The sequence below is a fragment of the Cynocephalus volans genome, chromosome 4 (genome assembly GCF_027409185.1).
Source record: "Cynocephalus volans isolate mCynVol1 chromosome 4, mCynVol1.pri, whole genome shotgun sequence".
NCBI lineage: Eukaryota > Metazoa > Chordata > Mammalia > Dermoptera > Cynocephalidae > Cynocephalus > Cynocephalus volans.
The window spans coordinates 163,100,971-163,122,370 of record NC_084463.1 but is presented as its reverse complement, the minus strand read 5'-3'; the positions used below and the strand labels follow the sequence as shown (position 1 = coordinate 163,122,370).

General features: G+C 51.9%; 1 protein-coding gene across 1 annotated transcript in view; it reads right to left on the bottom strand.

Annotated features, from left to right (window-relative positions):
- Window positions 1-21,400, bottom strand: part of LRP5 (LDL receptor related protein 5) — a 110,542-nt gene that overhangs the window by 74,605 nt on the left and 14,537 nt on the right. The window contains exon 2 of the mRNA XM_063092971.1: window positions 761-1,157. Coding sequence (XP_062949041.1) covers window positions 761-1,157 — 397 coding nt within the window. The remainder of the gene's footprint in view (window positions 1-760; window positions 1,158-21,400) is intronic.

The window sequence follows — 21,400 nt, the reverse complement described above, 5'->3', positions numbered from 1 at the left end:
AGAACTAGACAGACGTGGCAGCAGGTCGGCTGCTGCTGGCAGGGCAGGGCCAGGCTCGGTGCAGCCCAGGTGAGATGTGTGGGCCATGCCCCAGTATCCCTCCCAGGCCATGAGAGCAGAAACGAGGGGAGACCAAGCAAACTCTTCTCCCCACTCAGAAAAGTCTGGAAGGAGCCTGGCCTGGCTGTCCAGTGAAGCTCAGCCATCTCCCCACCACCTCTCCATTCCAGCCTCCAACTGTGCACATGTCCTTAGCGTCACCGCCACTCACACGCTCCCCACCTGGAACTCGTGGCCAGGCTGAGCCTTCAAGGGCCAAGGTGAGCTCAGCCAGACCAGGAAGTAGAAGGGGACAAAGAGCAGCTTCCAGAACAGGCCAGAGAGACCCCCAGCAAGTTCTGCTTCCAGACAAGGAGGTGCACTTTTTCAACCTGTTTTCACCTCATGCAGTCAATAAAACGGGTGTAAGGTATAAACTCCCCTGAGAGCTGCACTTCCCTGGCCACCCTACATGCACGACAAAGGGGCTTAACCACTCAAATCCGTTCAGACCACAGTGGTTGCCTTGGACAGGCAAGTTTAAAAAAGAAACATCATTATGGAAAATCAAGGGGAAATAATTCTCAACAGCAACAATTCTGAAAGGCGTACCACATTTTCTCTGAAAAAGAAACCTGGGCTCAAGTAAACACAAGAGGGAAACCACGACACCACCCCACTCCACCCACCGCAGGGAACCAGGAGCAGCTGCGGGGTTTACCCGTGAGCGGGGTCCAAGGCGATGGCCCTCGGCTGGTCGAGGTCCTGCCAGAAGAGGACCTTCCGGGACGTGCCGTTGAGGTTGGCCACCTCGATGCGATTGGTCTCTGAGTCCGTCCAGTACAGCTTCTTGCCGACCCAGTCACAAGCCAGGCCATCGGGCGAGACCAGGCCGGAGATGACCACGTTCTGCACAGCGGCCCCCGTCTGGTTCAGGTAGGTCTGCTTGATGGCCTCCTCGCTAACGTCCGTCCAGTACACGGCTCCCCTGGAGAACTGGAAGTCCACCGCGGCCGCGTCCTCCAGGCCGCTGACCACGATGGTGGACTCCAGCTTGACTCCACCGGCGTCCACCAGCCGCACGTCCCGGCGGTTGGCAAACAGCAGGAGCGGTGAGGCTGTGGGGCAGAAGCAGACCGTGAGGACCGCTGGCCGAGCCGGGGCAGGGGCACACTGCCCCAGGACAGGGGGCACGTGCATGGACCACTCCTGGCACCAGCCCCGCCCATGCCCGAGACCTCCCTCCGGCTCCTTCCTTCCACTCCCAGGGCACAGGCAGGCCCCAGCCCACACCACTCAGAGGCTCTTCCAATGTAGCCAACAGTCTTCTTACTGGACTCATTGACAGCTACCATTTATTGAGCAACTGCCACACGAGCACAGAGGTGGCTATTTGTCCCTCCCAGGCACGTGACTCTTCCTGCCATGCCACCAGCTCACATATTGATGCTATAGACAAGGCCACATGGTCCTCCAGAGGCTGCAGGGGCCCTGCCCTGCTCTGCAGAGAGGCCACATTCCCTGTGTCAGCCTGATACAGGAGAGGGAGCAAGGGGACACAGCCCCAGCCATGCTGCACAAAGATGGCTCAGAGCCCCTGGCACAGCCTGAAATGTGGAACCCAGGCTGGACAGATCCTAAAGGTTCCCTTACAAGTCTATGACCACTGTCCAAGCTAAGGCCCCTCTCTGGGACCATGGCCTCCGCTTCCCATCCACCTCTGCATTCCCTGTCTCCCCCACCCCGATCCTAGACACTACCGCAATGAACAAGCTTAAAGGGTCACCCTGGAATGCCACTCACTCCTCAGCTCAAACACCTTCAATAGCTCCCTGTGCCAGTGCCGCATGGAACAAGGTCAGGCTCCCCAGCCCGGCCTCCTGCTCACCTGCTCTGCTCTTCCCCTGTCTGCCACCCCACCCAAGCACTCGGATCTGCCTTGCAGCAGGCCAGTTCCCTCCCTTCCTCCGCCCCAGAGCCCTCAGCCCACAGACAAGCGTCTCACTCCCACAACGGGCTGATTGAGAACCATGAGGGGCCTAGAGACCATCACCCTGCCAGAAGCCTCAGACCTCAGAGGCCAGCCCAGGAGGGCCCAACAATCCCCCCTTGCACACCAGAGAAACCGTGAAACCACACGAGGCATGGGCATGGGGGTGGCCCCTCCAGAGGGCTCCACTGGTCACAGCCCATGTCTGCTGCTGGCAGGGCTCAGCTAGGCTGGCCCCAAACACCCCAAAAAGCCATCTTAGCACATGGCTATGAACAGGGGTCTTCTGTGCAGATGGGGGGCCCAGCCAACCCCACAGTCCTACCCCCACCAACATGTTCCTCTGAAATAGAAATCCAAACAAATTAAACTCAAGCAACAAAAATCACATATCCGAATTGTGCATTTAGTTCGGTCAGTTTTGTTTCAGCCCAGAAAGGGTTTGCAGCCTCTATGAGGCCCCCCAGGGGCACCCAGGCCAGAACACAGGGGATGAGGCCCCCCAGGCAGCAGAGCACACGGTTCAGAGCTCAGGCTCTGCTTCCAGGACAAGCACCAGCTCAAATCCTGGCTCCTCCTGTTCCCAGGTGACCTTCTCCGCAGGACGGGGGGGCACGGGGAGGACTCAAGGTCTTCAACACCTACAGCGGGGGCTCCACCCCGCACCATCACCATCACCACTGTATCAGGTCTACGGTCCTTTGTAGCAAGAAGGCACATTGTGAAAATCAAACAGTGGGAAGGCACAGGCAGCAAATGAGAAAACAGACAAACTGCACGTCGTGGAAATTTTAAAATTTCATGTATCAAAAGACAGAGTAAAAAGGCAACGCACATAATGGGAGAAAATATTTACAAGTCATATACCTGATAAGGGATTAATATCCAGATATGTAGAGAACTCCTAAAACCCAACAACAAAACAATCAGAGCTGGCTGGTTAGCTCGCTCGGTAGAACATGACGCCAATAACACCAAGGTCAAGGGCTCATATTGCTGTACCAGCCCGCCACCAAAAAAAAACCCAAAACCAAAAAACAATCAGCCTAACTAAAAACTGGAAAAACCTGAATAGACATTTCTCCCAAGAAGATATACAACGGTCCACAAGCACATGGAAAGATGTTCAACATCACTAATCATCAGGGAAATACAAATCAAAACTACAATGAGAAACCTCCTTGTGCCCATTAGGATGACTACTAAAAAAAAACCCAGAAGACGGCAAATGCAGGCACAGAGGTGGAGAGATCGGAGGTGCAGCTGTGGTGGAAAACAGCACGGAGGCTCCTCGAACAGTTAGAAACAGAATTACCATAGGATCCCATAATTCCACGTCTGGGTCTCTACCCAAAAAGAGTTGAAAACAGGGTCTCAAGCAGATGTGCGTACACCCAGCGTGCAAGCAACCCAAGTGACCATCAACAAATGAACGGAGAAGCAAAACAGTCTGTCCACACAATGGCACGTTCAGCACTAGAAAAGAAGGAGATTCTGACACACGCTACAGCACGCGTGAACCTCAATGTGACGCTCAGTGAAACAAAAGGACAAATACTGTGTGACTCTACTAATATGAGGTCCCGAGAGCTGTCAAATTCATTGAGACAGAAAGGAGAGCGGCAGGTGCCAGGGGCTGGGGAGGGAGAGGGGGAGTTGGCGCTCAGTGGGGACAGAGGTTTCGTCGGAGAAGATAAAAAAAGTTCTGGAGATGGACGGTGGGGGGGGGGGGTTGCACAAGATTATGAATATATTAATTCCACTGAACTGTACACTTAAAACGGTTAAGATGGTGAATTTTATGTTATGTGTATTTTATCGCAATTAAAACAATTTTTTTAAAGAAAGAAAATCAAACAATGGGATGTAACAGCTGCGGCTGAAATGGGCACTCTGACCTCTCTCAAGGAGGAGAGGGTCACAGCAAAGAACGCTGGTCCCCAAATCTCACCCCCTGCCTACTGCAAACAGGTCCAAACAGACAGCACAGAAAACATGAGGTCAAAGGCTGACAGCTCTCTGCAGTTCACACACAGAACAACCCTGGTCCCATCGCTGCTCGGCCTCGGGTGGCATTACGCCCCTTTACAGAGGGGAAGACGAGGCTTAGCAGTGAGGAACCTGCACAGTTAAGGTCAAAGTCTTCAGGGCACCAAAGGCCTCGGTGCTTTGGAACACTCCATCGTGCGCTCCTTACACGGCTGTACTCAGTCTGTACAAAGGCACCACTTTTCTGTATGTGTACAAAAGGCTTAGAAAATTTTAAATAGAACTGTCCCTGTTTCCTTGCTTAAAGTCCACCCTCCCAGCTGCTCTCAAGAATCCTCCCCAACATGCTAACGATCCCAGGGGACAGTGCACTCCAGGAGCGCCCACCTGCTCGTCCAGGATGGTCGCAGTAGCTGCTCAGTGAATGCTGGCTGCGGGGGTCTGAGTTTCATCTATCACCACCCCCAGCCCACGGGTACCCCGACTTCAAGACAAGAGGTGAGAAGGGTCCCGGCCCCTGCCTCAGGCCCTGGGCATACTAGGAAGAGCAGTAACGCCCGCTGCCAGGAGGTCTGGCCACCAGGACCCACCTAAAGGTCTGACACCAGCTGCAAGGAAGGCAGTGAGAGAACAGGAGTCACACCTAGGATCAAGAGTGTCCAGAAGCTTCAGAGAAGGAAGCAGCAGAGGAGACTGGAGGTAGGAGGGGCCTTCATAGGGAAGAGGGTTGTGCGGGATCCTGAGGACATGTGGCACAAGCAGACCAAGCTGCCACCAACAGAGATACCCCACAGCACACCTAGGTGCTCCCCAAGAGTGATCCCATTCATCATCCCGGCCACCCAGAGCAGGGATTACCAATAATCCCGTTTTGTGTACGAGGCTCATCAGGCCCCAGCTGTCCCAAGGTTCCCTGTGGCCAGGTCCCCCCCACACTTATCCAGCACAGGCGTGATCCATCCCGGCATGCTGAAAATTCCATGCTGTGATTCTTAACCTTCTGCAGGTCATGAAGTCCTTTAAGAAGCTGATCATCTCCCTAAACAGACAGACAGACAGAAACAGACACGCAAACACACACACACACACACACACACACACACAGTGCTGTCACCAAGGCCCTGTGAAGTTCCCACACCAGGGTGGACCCAGCCCAAGAACTCCCTGCTAAAGCAAGAAGGACTGGGACGTGGAGCTTTCTACTCTAACTTAGCTGCCCTGGGCAACAAGAGGGAGGAAGCGAGCCCAGGTGTTCAGGCAGGTGAGGGACAAGGCTCAGGCGGGAGCATCATCAGGCTGGCCCAAGGGACTCTGAGGCCAGAGGTTCCTACAGACACAAGTCTCCACGGCAGGAGGGTTAGCACTGGCAAGGGCAGGTGTCCCAGGGGCAGCAAAGCCTCCCTGGGCCAGCCCAGCAAGGGAGGCGGGGAGCTCCTGGAAGCTGCCCCAGGAAGAAAACCCCAGCTCTGCTCTGCTCCTTCTCCCCAAACTGGAAAGACCACATTTCATGACGGTTTATACTCTGGGCAGTTCAGGTGCACTTGCTCTTCAAAGGCCAGGGGGGGTGTTTCTAAATTCCTGTGCTAGTCCCAACCTACAGACTGTGGGGAGGCCGGCAGGCGCTTTCCAGGAGCTGCTCCTGCTTCTAAAACGTTAGAAACAACCACACACTTAATTCCTGAGTTTTAAGAGGAACCCACATCACTCCCCCACCACTTGGGGAACTGGTTTTCCTTTGGAAGGACCAGGCGGTGGCCCCGGGGCCCACAGTGCATGGGGGGGCCGCTGTGTGGGCGGCTCCCCACCCTGCCCCAGCTGGCACAGGCGGCCCCCTCCCCTTCTCCAGGCCTGGTGATGACTGGCTGCTCTGGCCCCCTCAGCCCCCACCCAGGCTCCAAGATCCCCTCCTCTCTGAAGGGAAAGAAGCCAGCCCTGTTAGGGGGATGTGGACAGGAGCTGGATCAGACAGGAGGCAGAGGAAAGAGCAGAGAGAGAGGAGAATATTCAGGAACGGAGTTACAGGAAGCAGCGTGCCAAAGATAAAAAGACACACAGGGTTGAGACCAGGACGGGCTGGCCGTGGATGTTCCCGAGCGCCCAGCACCAGCTGGCCCACCTAGGCGCCCAGGACACAGGCCTGAATCAAGAACCCGCCTCCAAGGTCCTGTATTCCAATGGGGGAAACAGCCCAACAAGCAATAAAAATAATAAATAAGAAAGGGGCAGTAACCCAGAACACACACTGTAGATGGGGAAGGGGGATGGAGCGGGGGTTGCACTCCACATAAGAGGGTCAGGACAGGTCTCATGGAGAGAAAGGGAGCCACGGAGCAGTGCAAAGGTCCTGGGGTGGAAGCTCAAGAGGCGGGGTGTGCAAGGGTGGAGGATGGCAGCGCTGGTCCTGGGGGCTCCCTCCCGCCGGGTAACTTCCCACACACCCCAGACCTCTCATTTCCCAGCCCCAGTGAGTCAGGCCTCACGGCTGCACATCCCCCAGGCGAGGAGACTGTAACCTCAGAAAGGTGTCTTGACCCACCCTGAGTACCCCATGACGACCTGCTGACCTCTGGCCTAAGCTTGGGGCAGTGGAAAGAAGGAATCTCAGGAAGAAAGGATGTAATGGAGAATGTACAGAGGCAGCAGGGCTTGGGGGTCTTTGGGGGCTGCATCAGACACCTGAGGCCAGGGGAGGGTGGACAGGCTGAGCGCTGGAGCTGCCGGCCCGGCCACCGCCACACTCCAAACTGTCAGTCCGGTGGCCATGGACTCCACAAGGAACCTTGCAGAAAACACCATGGCAACTGTTGTAAGGACCATAAGAGGTTTAAGCCCTCTCCCTGGGGATTGCCCTTGCAGGAATTTATCCCAAGGAACATCCGAAAGAAAGAAAAGGTCCTAGTTATAATATTTGCTGCAGCTTTATTTGTAATAGCTAAGAAATAAAAAATAAAAGATTTACAATATCGGGGTAACATGACTGTCTCAGTGGAAAAGTTGTTTATTAAAGTAATAAAGTGATTATGGTAACATCAGAAAATGTTTAACATGTTAAATAAAAAACAAAAACCACACACACACAATGTAACCATAAACTGACATGTACTAGAGTTGCAGTTATGAGAAAGTGCTAGCTGGGGACAAAGACTGAAAAAGGACAGATGATTTTCTTTGGTAGAGAGTCTCATACGAGCAACATACTGGCAAATACAAATTTTTTTATGATTTAACTCCAAATTCTGTTTATGTTGCTATGAAGCTATGTGTGTAAATTTTTATTTTCAGGACCGTAAATCACAAAGGCAAAAGGACCAATTCAACCCTTCAAAGTGGGAGTTCTGGAGCCCACCCAGGGTGACCACTCAGAGCAGGACTCCGAAGTGAGCAGCCTGGCTCAGACCTGGCCCAGGCAAAATCTCTCGCCCTCTCTAACTTCAACATCCTGTCCGTGCAATGGGGGTAATTACTGCACCTCCACATCAGAGGCTGTGAGGTATAAACAGGACAATTCATATAAAGGCTCAGCCCAGTAGCAGCACATCTTCAACACTCAATAAATAACAGCCGGGGCTATGGTAGCGGTTTTCGTTAATTAAATGTTTCATGCATCCAGCCCTAGGCCAGCTATGCCACAAAGCAAAGCACATCAACTCAGTCTCCGGGCCTGGGTTCAAATCCCAGCCTGGCTCACAGCTCTGAGATTTAGGGCAAGACTTCATCTCCCCTCTGAGCCTTGGTTTCTTCATTTATAAAGCAGGAAATATCTACAGTCAGTCCTCCCATATTCGTGGATTCAACTGCAGACAGAAATCCGATGATCCAGAGGGCCAACCTACTACACCACTTTATATAAAGGACTTGAGCATCTGTAGGTTTTGATATCTGTGAGGTCCTGGAACAAATCTCCTGCAGATATGGAGGACCGATTGCACTCTTAAAAGGCACCTGTGGTTGCTGTGGAAAACAGCTGGGCAATTCCTCAAAAAGTTACACAGAAAATTATCACAAGACCCAGCAATTCCACTCCTGCACATATACCCACAAAGAACTGAACACTGGCACTGAAACAAATACATGTACATGCATGTTCACAGCAGAATTCACAATAGCCAAAAGGTGGAAACAGCCCAAGTGTCCCCCACCTGATGACTGGATCAACAAGATGTGGTCTATCCACACAAGGGAACATCACTCAGCCATGGAAAGGAACGACACACTGACACGTGCTACAACATGCATACACCTTAAAAACACTGTGTGGAGAGAAGCCAGACACAAAAGACCACATTGGATGATTCCATTTTTATGAAATGTCCAGAACAGAGAAATCCAGACACAGGAGATTAACGGTTGCAGAAGCTGGGAAGTGGGATATGGGAAGCAACCACTTCACGGGTGCAGAGTCTCCTTTTGGGGTGATGGAAATGTTCCTGACCTAGACAGAAATGGTGGCTACACAACACTGTCAATGCAATAAATGCCACTCAATTGTTCACTTTAAAATAGTTACTTTTATGTTATAAGAATTTCTCCTCAATGAAAATAATTTTTTACAAAGTATTGCTGCATGCTGAACAGGCTGAACTCCCTCCACGGCACGTCTCCTTTGTCTGCCCCGGTTTCCCAGGTGGTTTAATCAGGTGCAGATTATCAGGGATTGAGGCAGCCCTTCTCTGCACGAATTCGGGACTCCCACAATGCCCCCCACCACCACCACCATGAGAGCAGATAATTCAGATCTTTCTCCAGGATGGATCCGTGTCTGCTGTTCCCAGGACCCCTGGCAAATCAATGTCAGAGAAAAGGCAGCTCTCACCCCTCCTGCCTTTGGGTACCAGGACCCGTGATCAGTTTACACTCCCTCCCACAGTAGAATCAGGAGTCTGAAAACCCAAGTGCCAACAATCCCATTTTAACCCATGTAAGCATATCCAATATTTATATATAGAATTCATAACAGATGTCTGGGCTTCCATTCCAATAGCCTATATTTTACACTGTTTACATGGTTACACCAAACAAGACTCAATTCAAGGTAATCCAATCCTTTGCTACTATACCAAAATAAGCAACATTTTTAGTACATGCCTTATTTATATTCACCAAGCATTACATTGGGCCTCCAACTGCTCACTGGAGCAGGCCAGGGCCTGGACACACGCTACGGGTTTATCACTCACGAATGATCCTTTGTCCAGCACCAGCGCTACGGGAGAGGCCAAGAGATGGAAGACACCATGGGCCCACGCTGGAGGAGCCCATGTTTTCAGCTGAGCAGGACATACACACACACACACGTGCACGTGCACACTCACACACACTGTTAAACAAGCACCTGAGGAATAAGAAAAGGTAGAAAGAGTGACATGGACAGGAGGTGCCTGGACCCAGAAGAGGAAGAGCTGGCTGTGGGTGGACCAGGAAATTTTCCCGGAGGAGGAAAAGCCAGTTGTGGGTGGACCTGGCTGACTCCCTGGAGGAGGGAGACTAGAGCCTCGAAGGATGAACACAAGTTGGCAAAGACTGAGCACGCACAGGCCCGACACCAAGTGCAACCACGCGGTCAGGTCAACTGTCTCTACTCACGGTGGCTCACAGCCAACTTCCCTGACACCTGACACGGCTCTGGGTACCTGCTAGCCCGAGTTCCTCAATGGGAGCATTCACACTACCACCCTGCACACCTTCTCACACCCCTGCCCCCAGGACAAGAGTTCCGCCAGGCGCCACGCTTCCACGCCCGCCTGGGTCTGCCTCCAGTCTCGCTCTCCTGTTCTCGTGGCCTGTTTGTCCACCCTGCACAGCACTACATGCCCGAGGTAGGGCTCCCTGACCAGCCCTGGCTTCTGGGAGAGCAGTCCCTCCTGATCCAGCTCCTCCAGAAACATCCCAGCCGCTCTGGGCCCGTTAGACCCCCTGACACATTTCAGAATCAGCTTTCCGAGTTACACAAAAAGTGATGTTGGGATTTTTAAAGGCATTTTATTTAAAGATTTTTAACAAATAAGGAAAAGCACACATATCACAGTTTAACCAGCAGGACAAATAGACATACAATGATACACTATTACTGCGCTACTATCTGTGGTCGCGAAAGTCTGGTTTTAATAGTTTATTAAATTACGGTGGGAGACAGATGGTGGTGGTGGTTGCACGGCAGCGTGACTGTCCTTAATGCCACTGAAGTGTACTTAAAAGTGGTTAAGGTGAGGGCCAAGCCCGTGGCGCACTTGGTAGAGTGCTGCGCTGGGAGCGCAGCGACGCTCCCGCCGCGGGTTCGGATCCTATATAGGACTGACCGGTGCACTCACTGGCTGAGTGCCGGTCACGAAAAAAAAAAACGACAAAAAAAAAAAAAAAAGTGGTTAAGGTGGTAAGTTTTATGTTATGCGTATTTTACAATTAGAAACAATAATACGAACAAATGCAAACATACAGTATGGTAACATTATGGAACATCACGAGCTACTGAAAAGAATGACTTACAAGTACAGCTAGAGCCCCAAGACTTTGTTTTAAATGTGTTGTCATTAAGGTATGTCCATAACATGCTATTGATTCCTTTATTTAAGTCCATGTAGACTCACCGATTCCTATGTTATTAAATGAGTTAGAATCCAATGTTATTTATTTCGGGGTTCAAATTTCCCTACACCTGGACAGTGAAAGTCACCTTAAGCTGGCTCTTGTGTCCTTTAGGCAGTCTCCATCATTCCTTGATGATTTACTTTCTGACACAAGATGATGTCCCAGGCCCATCTTCTACCTTTCCCTGCCCCAGACCTAGACTCAGCCCTTTCACTGAGGAGCTCTGGTTCCCTTTGGTGAAGAATGGGACTTAGAGACCACACCCTGGGCGCTGGTGTGCTCACTGCCATTGGGGCCACTGCTTCTAGCCCTCCCAGCTGACACAGCGAGGACACATGCATGCAGTCCACCTTCAATATTCCCAGATTCCACGTTGGAGAGTTTGCCTACGGGCTAAGATTTATTATAACCCCCAAATCAGCACTCCCGGCACTTTCACAATCATTCACAGATGTGCAGAGCTGCAAAAAAACTAAGTCGCCAACAGCATGCTCCCAGCTGAGGTCGTACGAGAGGACATCACTCTGCCCTCATTTCAGCTTCCATACTGCACAGAAACAATCTTTTCCCAGTCTAGCTAGTGCCTTGCTTTTCACATTTTTGTGCTTCTGTGGGCAATTTAGCTGTTTAAAACGCCCTCCCCCTCCCCCCACTGTAGTTTATAAGAGCAAGAGGCTGTATGCACCTTATGGAGAAAACACCTGAGTTAGATGGGCTTCTTTCAGGCATGAGATACAGTGCTGCTGGCCATGAGTGCAATGCTAATGAATGGACAGTACATAATAAATGAGGTATCTTTAAAAAGAAACACATATGAGAAGGGTATGTATTGATCAGCTGACAAAAATGTTGTGACCAGAGGCTCGCAGGAACCTAACCCTGTGTTTCCCCTAGGAGCAGTGGGTCACCATTCAATAATTCAGTGTTCACAGTGACTTTACAGAGCATAACTACCTCAAATAACAAGAACCGACCATAACTACCTCAAATAAGAATTGACGAGGGGCCGGCCCATGGCTTACTTGGGAGAGTGTGGTGCTGATAACACCAAGGCCACGGGTTCGGATCCCATATAGGTATGGCCGGTTAGCTCACTTGGGAGAGTGTGGTGCTGACAACACCAAGCCAAGGGTTAAGATCCCCTTACCAGTCATCTTTAAAGAATAAAATAATAATAAGAAGAAGAAGAATCGACCAGGACTTTCACACATCTATAACCACTTCTCTATTTCTGCATATGTGTATGTAAAAATCCATGAGTTCATGGCAGAACTTGCAATTTTAAACACTGCCCCAGGGTTCTTTCCAGTCTTCCCCTTTCTAAGTTTGTAAGTACCTTCTCCAAAGTAAGAAACCTGGCTTTTGTACTGTCAACATGTTTGCTTATTTGCTCACTTCATTTATTAATTTGCCCAACATAATCGAGCTCCCACCCGCTCCAGTCGCCTCTGCTGCCTGCCCCTGCTGGAATCCCTCCCACCTTGCCTCCAGATGCTGGGGACGCCAGCCCACGTCATGCCTGGCGCCTCTACGCAGCACCCCTCACCGCTGCACTTCTTCAAATGCCAGGCACCCACATTTCTGCACCGGGAAGCGTCAGGAGGACAGGAAGGGAAGACCACTGTTGGGAACTGAATGAAACTGTAGATCAATTTGGAGGAAACTGACATCTCCATGGTATTGTCTTCCTACCCATGACCATTTATTTCAGTTCTCTTTAATGTGTTTCTGTAAAATTTTATTATTAGTATTATTTTTGCATATAGGTCTTGCACATTATTTCTCAGATATAACCTTATGCATTTTATATAAAATTCAAATTAAAAAAATAAAACTAGCATGGCTATAACAGAGAGAGTCGGCAAAATACCCATGAATTCTCTGATAAACGTCAAACTTCAAAGACACTTGGATTGGGGAAGGGGCAATGTTTAAGGCTACCCGGAAGCCTCCCCATCCCAAAGCTGGGAAGTTCTATTTCCCCTCTATGAGGAAATGTCTGAAAAGCACTGATCTGGCTGAAATGACGGGGACCAAGGAGAAATCTGTGCAGTCCCCAAAAGTACAGGTGAACTAGTCTCCCGCATTCTGAGCTCAGCAAGGTTAGGTCCATCCTCTCCAAGGCCAAGTGCGAGTCCAAGAACCAAGCATTTGTTTGCCAAGAACAAAGTTCAGGCATCTCCAAGTGCCTGAGAACATTCACTGCTGTGCCATTAGCAACATTCTCGGCAGAACCATACCGTAGCTTCTCGTGGAGCTTTCTTAGTGACGGTAGAAGACACCCAAACTCACTTACGTGTAGACAGTTCCATGGAGCCAGGGACCTTCCCCAGCCCCCCCCTTTCACTCCCCTGCACCCGGCTCACAGTGGGTGCACAATGTCTGCACTTCTCTCCCACTGGGGTGACCTTGGACACTTGAACCCTCGTGCAACTACGATGACCACAATTCTAGCAAAAAGAATTTCATGTTTTCGCTAGGGCTTTTATCCAACGAAGATAAGCTCGACTCAGTGACACAATTCTGCAGTTGTCTAAATATTCTAAATGAGGGACTTGACATTTACAACAATAATAAAATCTTTGGTTTCCTTTAACCAAGCAGATGTTCTGCCTTTTATGGAAAGCTCAGCAAACTCAGGCTGGAATAGGATCCTTGATAGCATCTCCAAACACCTCAGGGTGGGTCTGTTCACCCCACCCCACCTTGGCTGAGCTGTCTATAGCCCTCCCCAACCCCCCAATCCATCCATCCACCCACCTCAGGACCCACTAGGCCAGGGAACATCCCCAAATTCCTCTCCCGGCCCCTCTCCCTGGCAGCAGTCTCCAAGGCTCCTCTACATGGACCCCACCCCCACCAGAGTAGACCAGGTCTCCAGCAGATGCCACTCTGGCCCCCTCCATACCTTTAACCATTCTCGCCTTCAGAAAACCCTCCCTGGTCTCTATGTCTGGCTGATGAACACTTGGCCAAATGTGACATGGCCCCAGGACCCAGGTGAAAGCCTGTGTCCTCCGTGAGGCTGCCCAGCTTAGCCTGCCTCCCCTGAGCATGTCATCTGTACCATCACCTGGCAGAGACCACACCTCATGTCTTCTGGGCTGATGCCACCCAACAGGGCCCTGGTGCAGAGCAGGCACCAGCTGCTGGGGAAATGGGTGCCCCCAGCACTGGCCCTGGATCCACCCTTTCCATTCCAGGTGCTGTCACAATCGAGATGGGTGGTGTGAGCTGCTGACATTTGCCTAACAATAATAAATACCATGTCCTGCTTCAAGTCCAGAACAGATGTAGCCAGGGCTGGCTTTCAACTATAACCTGTTCCAAAGGATAGTCTGCCTCTTCCCAAACCAAGGCTGCTTGGATCATAAAAGAGTTTTTCTGACGACCACAGAAGTGGGGAGCTCAGGAAGAGACAAAACCAAGCCTGGCTGCAGAAGCCAGAAGACTGGTACCTTCCGGGACAGGGGAGGCGGGTGGACGCTGGGAGGCAGCAGGAGGAACCTTCTGGAGCCCTGCAAATTCTACTCCTGACCTGGGCTGACACAGTGAGTTGTGGACATTCTTCATGGAACTGAACTACCAAGGTCTGTGCCCATCACTGGCCGCAGAATAAGGCTACCTCTGCACACTTGGTCCCCACCTTCCCTCTCCCAGGCTGGCCACTGGACGCTGCGCCCCTCCCCACACCCGCCTTGCACCCACCCGGCTCCCAGTGCCTCCCCAGCCTCAGCTCCCACCACAGCTCATCCAATGCTCTCTCATCCTAACACACGCTTGCACGCTCACTCACAACTCACACTCATGGTCGACACACATACGCATGCCCACGAAGCGCACATCGCACGCACACACACTACCCCAGAGGAAGCGCACATCGCACGCACACACACAACCCCAGAGGAAGGCAGTAATGAACTTTGAGGTCCAGGCAAGTTTCCCGAGCAGGGACCACATTTCAAAGGTCAGGGAAGCAGGAAACATACAGGAGGCGGGTTTGGGGGTGGAGCAGGAAATCAGAAATCACTTGCAAAAGATAAAAAGAGAATGATGTCGCTTGTTTCAGACACCTTCGAGCACAGAGGGACAGAAAAAAGGGGCCTCCTGGTCCTCACTAAACAGGGAGATGGGTTGGCAGGTCCCCGCTTTTTCTCCACAGAGTAGGGGTCTGTGGCCCTGACAGGGGGCCACCAAGGCCTGGGACAGGCGGGAGGATGTGCGTGCAGAGGACAGGACGGGAGGCAGCTGTTCTCGGACCTGGGCAGAGGTTGGGCTCAGCCACTCTGAAAAGTCCTGGGAGACAAGCAGAGGCCCAGAACCCAATACAGGCCCATCGTGTGTCTGCCGAGGGGCCCTGAGTGATAGTCAGGGCATCCCACGGCCAGCTGGGTTTCCCACTGTGAGCAGCCCCCACTTTGAGGGTCCCAGGTGATCTAGGCCCCTTGCAGAAGTGATTGTGTGCCCCAAATTCTCACCCACCAGATGGTCACTCCCAGCCCAGGACACCTCCAGGGTTGGCTATCAGATTCTCACTGAGGTCCCAGACCCCAAAAGTCCCAGCCACCTTTTCTCAACTGAAGCCAGTTCCCCAGCAGCTGGCCCCTGGCCCACCTCCCACACGGACAGCTGACCCTAGAGGGAGAAGGCAGAGGAAGAAACTAGCATCTGCTGGGGACCTGCTGGGTGCTCGCCACCCTCTACCTTAAACCCGACTTGTCCTCACAGCCACACTTGTCCTCTAAGTAGACGAGGACTCTGAGCTCCGCAGGCAGCAGCTCACGGCCATGGCCACGCAGCTCAGGCTGAAGAGGCGGGGGCAGGGCCCGCACTCCCATCCTACCTGCTTCTCCGCCCACGACCTCTCCCCGTGCCACACATTGCCCTAAAGACTGGACCCACGCAATCCATTTGAGGGGAAAAAATCCAAAGAGCAACCGACAAGCACCTCAAAGAATGTAAAAGTAGACAAATCTCACCCAATTTCTTAACTAGAGTGACCATGAGCTTACTTTGGCTTTAGACTCAGACACGACACAGGGTCATTCCACACAGCCCAGACTTGACACTGTGAAGAAGCCAGACCAAAGCAATGGTGACAGAAAACAACAGTGCTGGCGATGTCACGTGTCAGCTTAGGCATGATTGGCTCAGCCAGCCTTGTCCATAACCTGCCCTCTCTTCCCATCAGGTAAAAGGTGCCTAGGGAGAGGGGGACATAGCCTGGAGCATAATTACCATTTTAAAGGCTCCAAGAAGTCCTAGTTCAATTCCCATCACCCAGGATTTCCCAAATGTATCTGATCCAGAACATTTTTTAGTTTCGACCCAGGGAACGCATTTTGAAAGGTGCTGGCCTAGAGGCAAAAGCAAAATGAAAAACACAAAAGTAAAACTGAACAGGAGGCACTGGCAGAGGCTGGACAGAGGCACTGTGGAACCCTGGAACGGCGGAGACCCCAGCTTGGCACACCGCACGTCACGGACAAGAAGACTGACGTCCCCTAAGGTGAAGGGCTCGCCCAGGCCACATTACAACGCATTCCTCACACATCACGGGCTCCCCAGTGCCTTTCTTGCAACTAACCACCCCAGATATAAATCACAAATGGCCAGATACAAATACAAGTGACCCGAGGGTCTCTGTGACACTGGTTCACACAGCCAGCCGCACTAACACGGTGCAGAACAACTGACCCCAACCGACCAGACCCCCAGCCAAGTCCTCATCTCCCAGCCCCAGAACCCCACAGAGCAGCTTCCAAGGTGCTGTCTGCGTCCAGCCAAACCCAGCAAGGGGGGTAACGCCGAGCACTGGGGCCAGTTACCAGAGGCCAACTGCCTTTTCCAAAACCGGGTCTGTTAATGGAGTCCATTCTCAGTGAGAGTCACGGTCCAGCCATGAAACACTGCACAGCAGAGATTTTCCTGAGACAAACTGCTTTTCCCTGAAAGCCATTTCCCCTACTAATGACGTTTTAATTGGGCAAATGTCCATATCTCATCACAGTAGACATGTGTGTGCTGACAGGGGCTGGGGGGTAAGGGGGAGCAGAAGCCCAGGTGCATGAGAGAGACAGAAATGGGCCACCAGGACTCCCCGGCGGGCACCTCTGTCTCTCCTTCACTCTTACTCTCGTGCACACACGCGTGCACACACACCCACACACATACGTGTGCACACGCTCCGCAAACCCTAATTTAGCAATCATGGCAGGTTACCAGTTCAGTGATACCTAGGACAAGTTGTCAGGGAATATGACATTTGATTTATGTCTGGAAATATGCATTTTCACTAATTAGAAGGTTTAGGGCAAAACAGAGAAAAATATGTATTTCAGAGTCCCAGTTTGACTTGGCAGAAACCAGCCCTTTACTAACATTCTTATTTTCGACAAAATATAGCATTCTGATTACATACCATTTCGGTTCAACGGCTCCCAGCCTGCCAGGCTCCCAGAAGTGGCCCGAGGCCATGGCAAAGAGCAAGAGAACCAGACTCAGCCGTGGGGGGCTGACTGCAGGCCCATTCTGGGAGGAGAGTCATTACGGCTGTCTGCATGGGACAGGTCAGTGGCTTTGCCCAGGGTCACAAAGCCCCATCTAAATAGGCCCCAGGTGGCCACAGGTTCATAGGGGAGGTGGGAGGACTGGCCAGAGCCACAGACTCCCCCAAAAGAGTGGTTCTGACATCACTGTCCCCCAGGGCCTCAGTTTCCCCATCTGTTAAATGAGGAGGATGAGGCCTGGGATGACAAGTAGGCTCAGCACCACTCTTATTTAATGCACTGGAGGCTCTGATAGACCAAAAGAAAACACTTTTATAATTCAACCAGCAGTGAAGAGGCAGGCCCTGCAGCCACCGTCTGCCGATGTCTAGACCCTGCAGAACCCAACCAGGTTATTCAACGTCTCCCTGCCTCAGTTTCCACATCTATAAAATGGGGGTAGTGATGATTCATAGGGCAGCTGAAAGGATTAAAGGAGCCAATTGAGCATCTCTTAGAACCTGCCTGCTACACTGTAAATGCACAGTAAATGCTAGCTATTTTTACCTATTAAGTCTACATGTTTGTATTTCGGTGTCCTAAAGCAAAATGCATTTATTAAAAAATAAGGATTTACAGTAAATGCGCACCCCAAATAAAGCGACCCCAGAGACTACTCTTAATTCAGACCAGTATCAAAACCACCCTAAGTACTCTAAGCTTTATAGGGGTCTTTTGGCAGTCCCTCAAAATCACCCAAAGAGGCACTTCTGAGGTACTGTGTGTGTGTGCGAGTGTGCACACACCTGGGTATGGCTCACGGCTCCCCCAAGGAGCCCACCTCCCCTTCCCCTGCCCATCTCAAGTAAAGAGGCAGTAGGCTGAGCAGCCAAGGGAGGCCTGGGCCCCCTGGACTCTGGTGATGCCCATCACATTCTATCTGGTTCTCCTGCCAACTCTGCATGTATGCTGTGTCTGGGCAGAAATCAGTATTTGACACAAGAAAAAAAAACAGAAAAGGATGAGGGTCAGTTCAACTCTAGGTAACAAAGACAGTACCAACTCCCAGTGTCCACAAATTCACTGCAGATGTAAGAGCTTAGTGCAAGGCCACACAGCAAACTCAAGGATCCGGAAACAGAGGTGCAGACCGTGGTGCCCCTAAGCCATGACCCTGCAAATTACTACCATGGGAAAGGAGACCACAAAACCCCCAACAGTCAGCCAAAGTCTCTAGCTGGGTTGGCACAGGCTTGTCATTTCCACCGAGGTAGGAGAAGGTGGGAGAAGGTGGGACTGTCCCAGCCCCTCCCCCAGGCCCACTGGAAAGGGAATTGGCGTTTCCCTTGTGTGGTTACAAAGGTCTCATTGTTCTGCCCCGCAGAGAGGAAACTGGAGAACTGAGCTCAGAATGCATTTTGGAATTGGCAGAAAAGAACATCTGGGGAAGGAAACACATTTCAGAAACAAACATACCTTTGTACCAGCTTTTATTTTCTTTAAGTGCTGAAAAAAATAATAATAATAAAGACATGCCAAATTTATCATCACTCTCCAAAATCTCTCTATTAAGCAAAATTTGAACACTCTGTTTTCAAATGATCAACTGTTCCTGGAAAATAGCAGCAATGTGGGTGCCAAGGCCCAAAGGCTGCCCTCAGGAGCCAAAGAAAAGTCACCACCTCAGGCTCCGATGACACTTCTGTCCCCCAGGGAACAAACTGGACAGATAAAATCGGTCAGATAAAAGAAAAATTCAGACTGTCTTTGGGAATGCTGAGGTTTTGCTTTTAACAAACCCTTGCCTCCTGGTCTCTGCTGAAGCTTTTTGGGGTGCTAACATTCTTTGAGGAACTGGCATTTCTTCATCTGAAATGTCTTAGTTTGGCAGCTGCCTACAAAGCTCAGGGCCAAGGACCAGCTCTTTATCTTGGAACCAAGCTCAGCGTCAGGTCTTGAGGTTAATAAGAATGCGAGCAGCCCAGAATTATGGCTCTGCAGGCCCTGGGTTGGCTCTGCCAACAAGCATTTGTTGAGGGCTCACAGCGTGCCGGGGACTCTGCAAGCAGACACGAAAGGACGAGGCGGAATTCCCTATGGAGAAAAGCTGGAGAGAGGACGCTCTCTCGAGGGGTCCCGTGTATTCCACGCGTGACCACCGTTTCCGCGTCATGTCAGTACCTGACACCACTCAGTCGTCATAGGAGGTAGGACTACTGTCACTTCGCTTCATTACCAGATGAGGAGACTGAGGCACAAAGGGACCAAGTAACCTATGCAAAGTCACACTTGGCTAATCAGTGACGAGGGGAGAGCAAATGCCCCTGTTCTTTCCACAATAATTTATTCATTTTGCCTAATGGGACAAGTGAATGATCCCTGCACCTCTTTGCAAAAGGGTCAGATGCAGAAGTGGCATCCAAACCATGGGGCACATCCGCCTCCTGAGGCACTGAGGGGACCCACTCCATGTCCAGAAAGAAGCCCTCCTGGCCTCTGTCTGGGTCCCCTCAGGACTGGGGCCTCCTGCCACCGAATGCCACATCCTGGTCCTGCATTCCAGGACAGCCCTACTGTCCTCAGGAAGAGGAGGAAGCAGAGCAAAAAGCAAACTGCAGCCTGGGGCCCCCAGCTGCCCCTTGCCAGGCAGAAAGAGCAGGTCCCGGGGAGGACTCAACTTTGGAGGGGGAGCCTGGCCAAGCTGGCAGGTCGATCAGCCTCTCCTGCCCACATGGAGGGCTCCCACTCCAGGCCCAGCTCGGCCAGGGCACAGCTCGGCCAGGGCAGGGAGGATAATGGGACTTGATGGAAGGAGACCAGGGCTGCAGCCTGGCCCCGCCACCTCTGCACAACACCGGCAAGGCCCATGTTTTCCTCAGCATCAGTGTTCCCATCTGCAGGATGGCGGCGTGAACATAGCAAGCCCTGAAGTCACACAGCAACCCAGGAGCAAGACTCCATCTCTCCCGGATGCCCCTCATGGGGACCACGTGGGTTCTGTGGGTGCCGCAAGAGCTCTAGAGCTCCTTTTCTCCTCCTCAACCGGGCCTAATGCTCCTGTGGCACCCTGAGTTGGAAGCACAGGGAAGGGGAAAGAACATTCTGCAAGCCCATGTCCCTGCTGAGCCTCGTCCATGACCAGGGAGGCCGGCTTCCTGCCTCTGGGGGTGGTGTGAAGGTCAAAGCAGCAGAAGAATAGCCCTCCAGACTGCAGAAGGCAAACATTGCAGGAAGAGGTCACAGTGCTTTCCCAAGAGGGAGCAACCAATCTGGAGAAGGGGTTCTAGGTGGCCCAGGAGCAGGTCCTAGCAGCAGAGAGAGGAAGGGAGGTGGCTTTTCCCCTTCAGCCCTCACCTCCAGTGCAATCATGGCTGACTGAAGGTTGGAGCATGCTGTCTCCTGGTGTCTACAGGGAGCCCCACCTGTCTGTGCTCTTCCTGTTCCCAGTGTCCTCGTTCTGTGCCAGGCACAGAGTAGCAAGCCAGCACACACCTGCTAGAGACATAATTTACTCCCAGGATTGAGGCAATCACAGGAAGTTAGGAAAGGCCCAAGCCCACACAGGCCAAGGAGGGGGCTGGCTGGCCTCAGAGCGCCAGGAGCTCAGGACTCCAGTGGGGTCTGCTTTCACCCCACAGGCAATGGGGAGCCACAGCAGGCTGTAGAAGAGAGGGTAGTGAGTTCCACCCTCCACTTTAGAGACTCAGTCTGGCACATCAGCCAGAGAGCAGCATGTCTCCCTAATCACAGAGTACCCGCTGGGCACGAGGCCCGGTCAGCAGTCCAGGGAAAGGCACTGACCATCCGTATCCCAGGGCAAGGGAAACGAGACAGACCAGGAACCTCATCTGAGGATGAAGACTCCAGCGCCCAGGCTCCCCTCTCCACCTTCAGCGGTGACACCAACAAGGTAGGAAGGAGTACTGTAGTGGATTGAATGCCCCCCCACCCACTTACTGAAGCTTGAATTGTGTCCCCCAAGTTTTATGTATCAGGAACTTGGCCCCCACTGTGACTGTTAAGAGGGTGGGAAATCCTATTATGGTAACTGAAAGATGGAGCCTTGAAGGGGTGATTAGATTGTAGGACCATGCAGTAGCAAATGGATTAAAAATGGTGGTCAGGGGCAAGGCTCCGAGGGCTTTAAAAAGAGAGTAAATGAGGTCAGTCTCTCTCTCTCTGCTCCGCCATTTTGCAACGTGACACCCTGCTGGCACTGTTGCCACCACAAAGGCTCTCACCAAATGTGTTCCCTGGACTTTGGACTTCCCAACCTCAGAAACTATAAGCAATAAATTTGCTTTCTTTA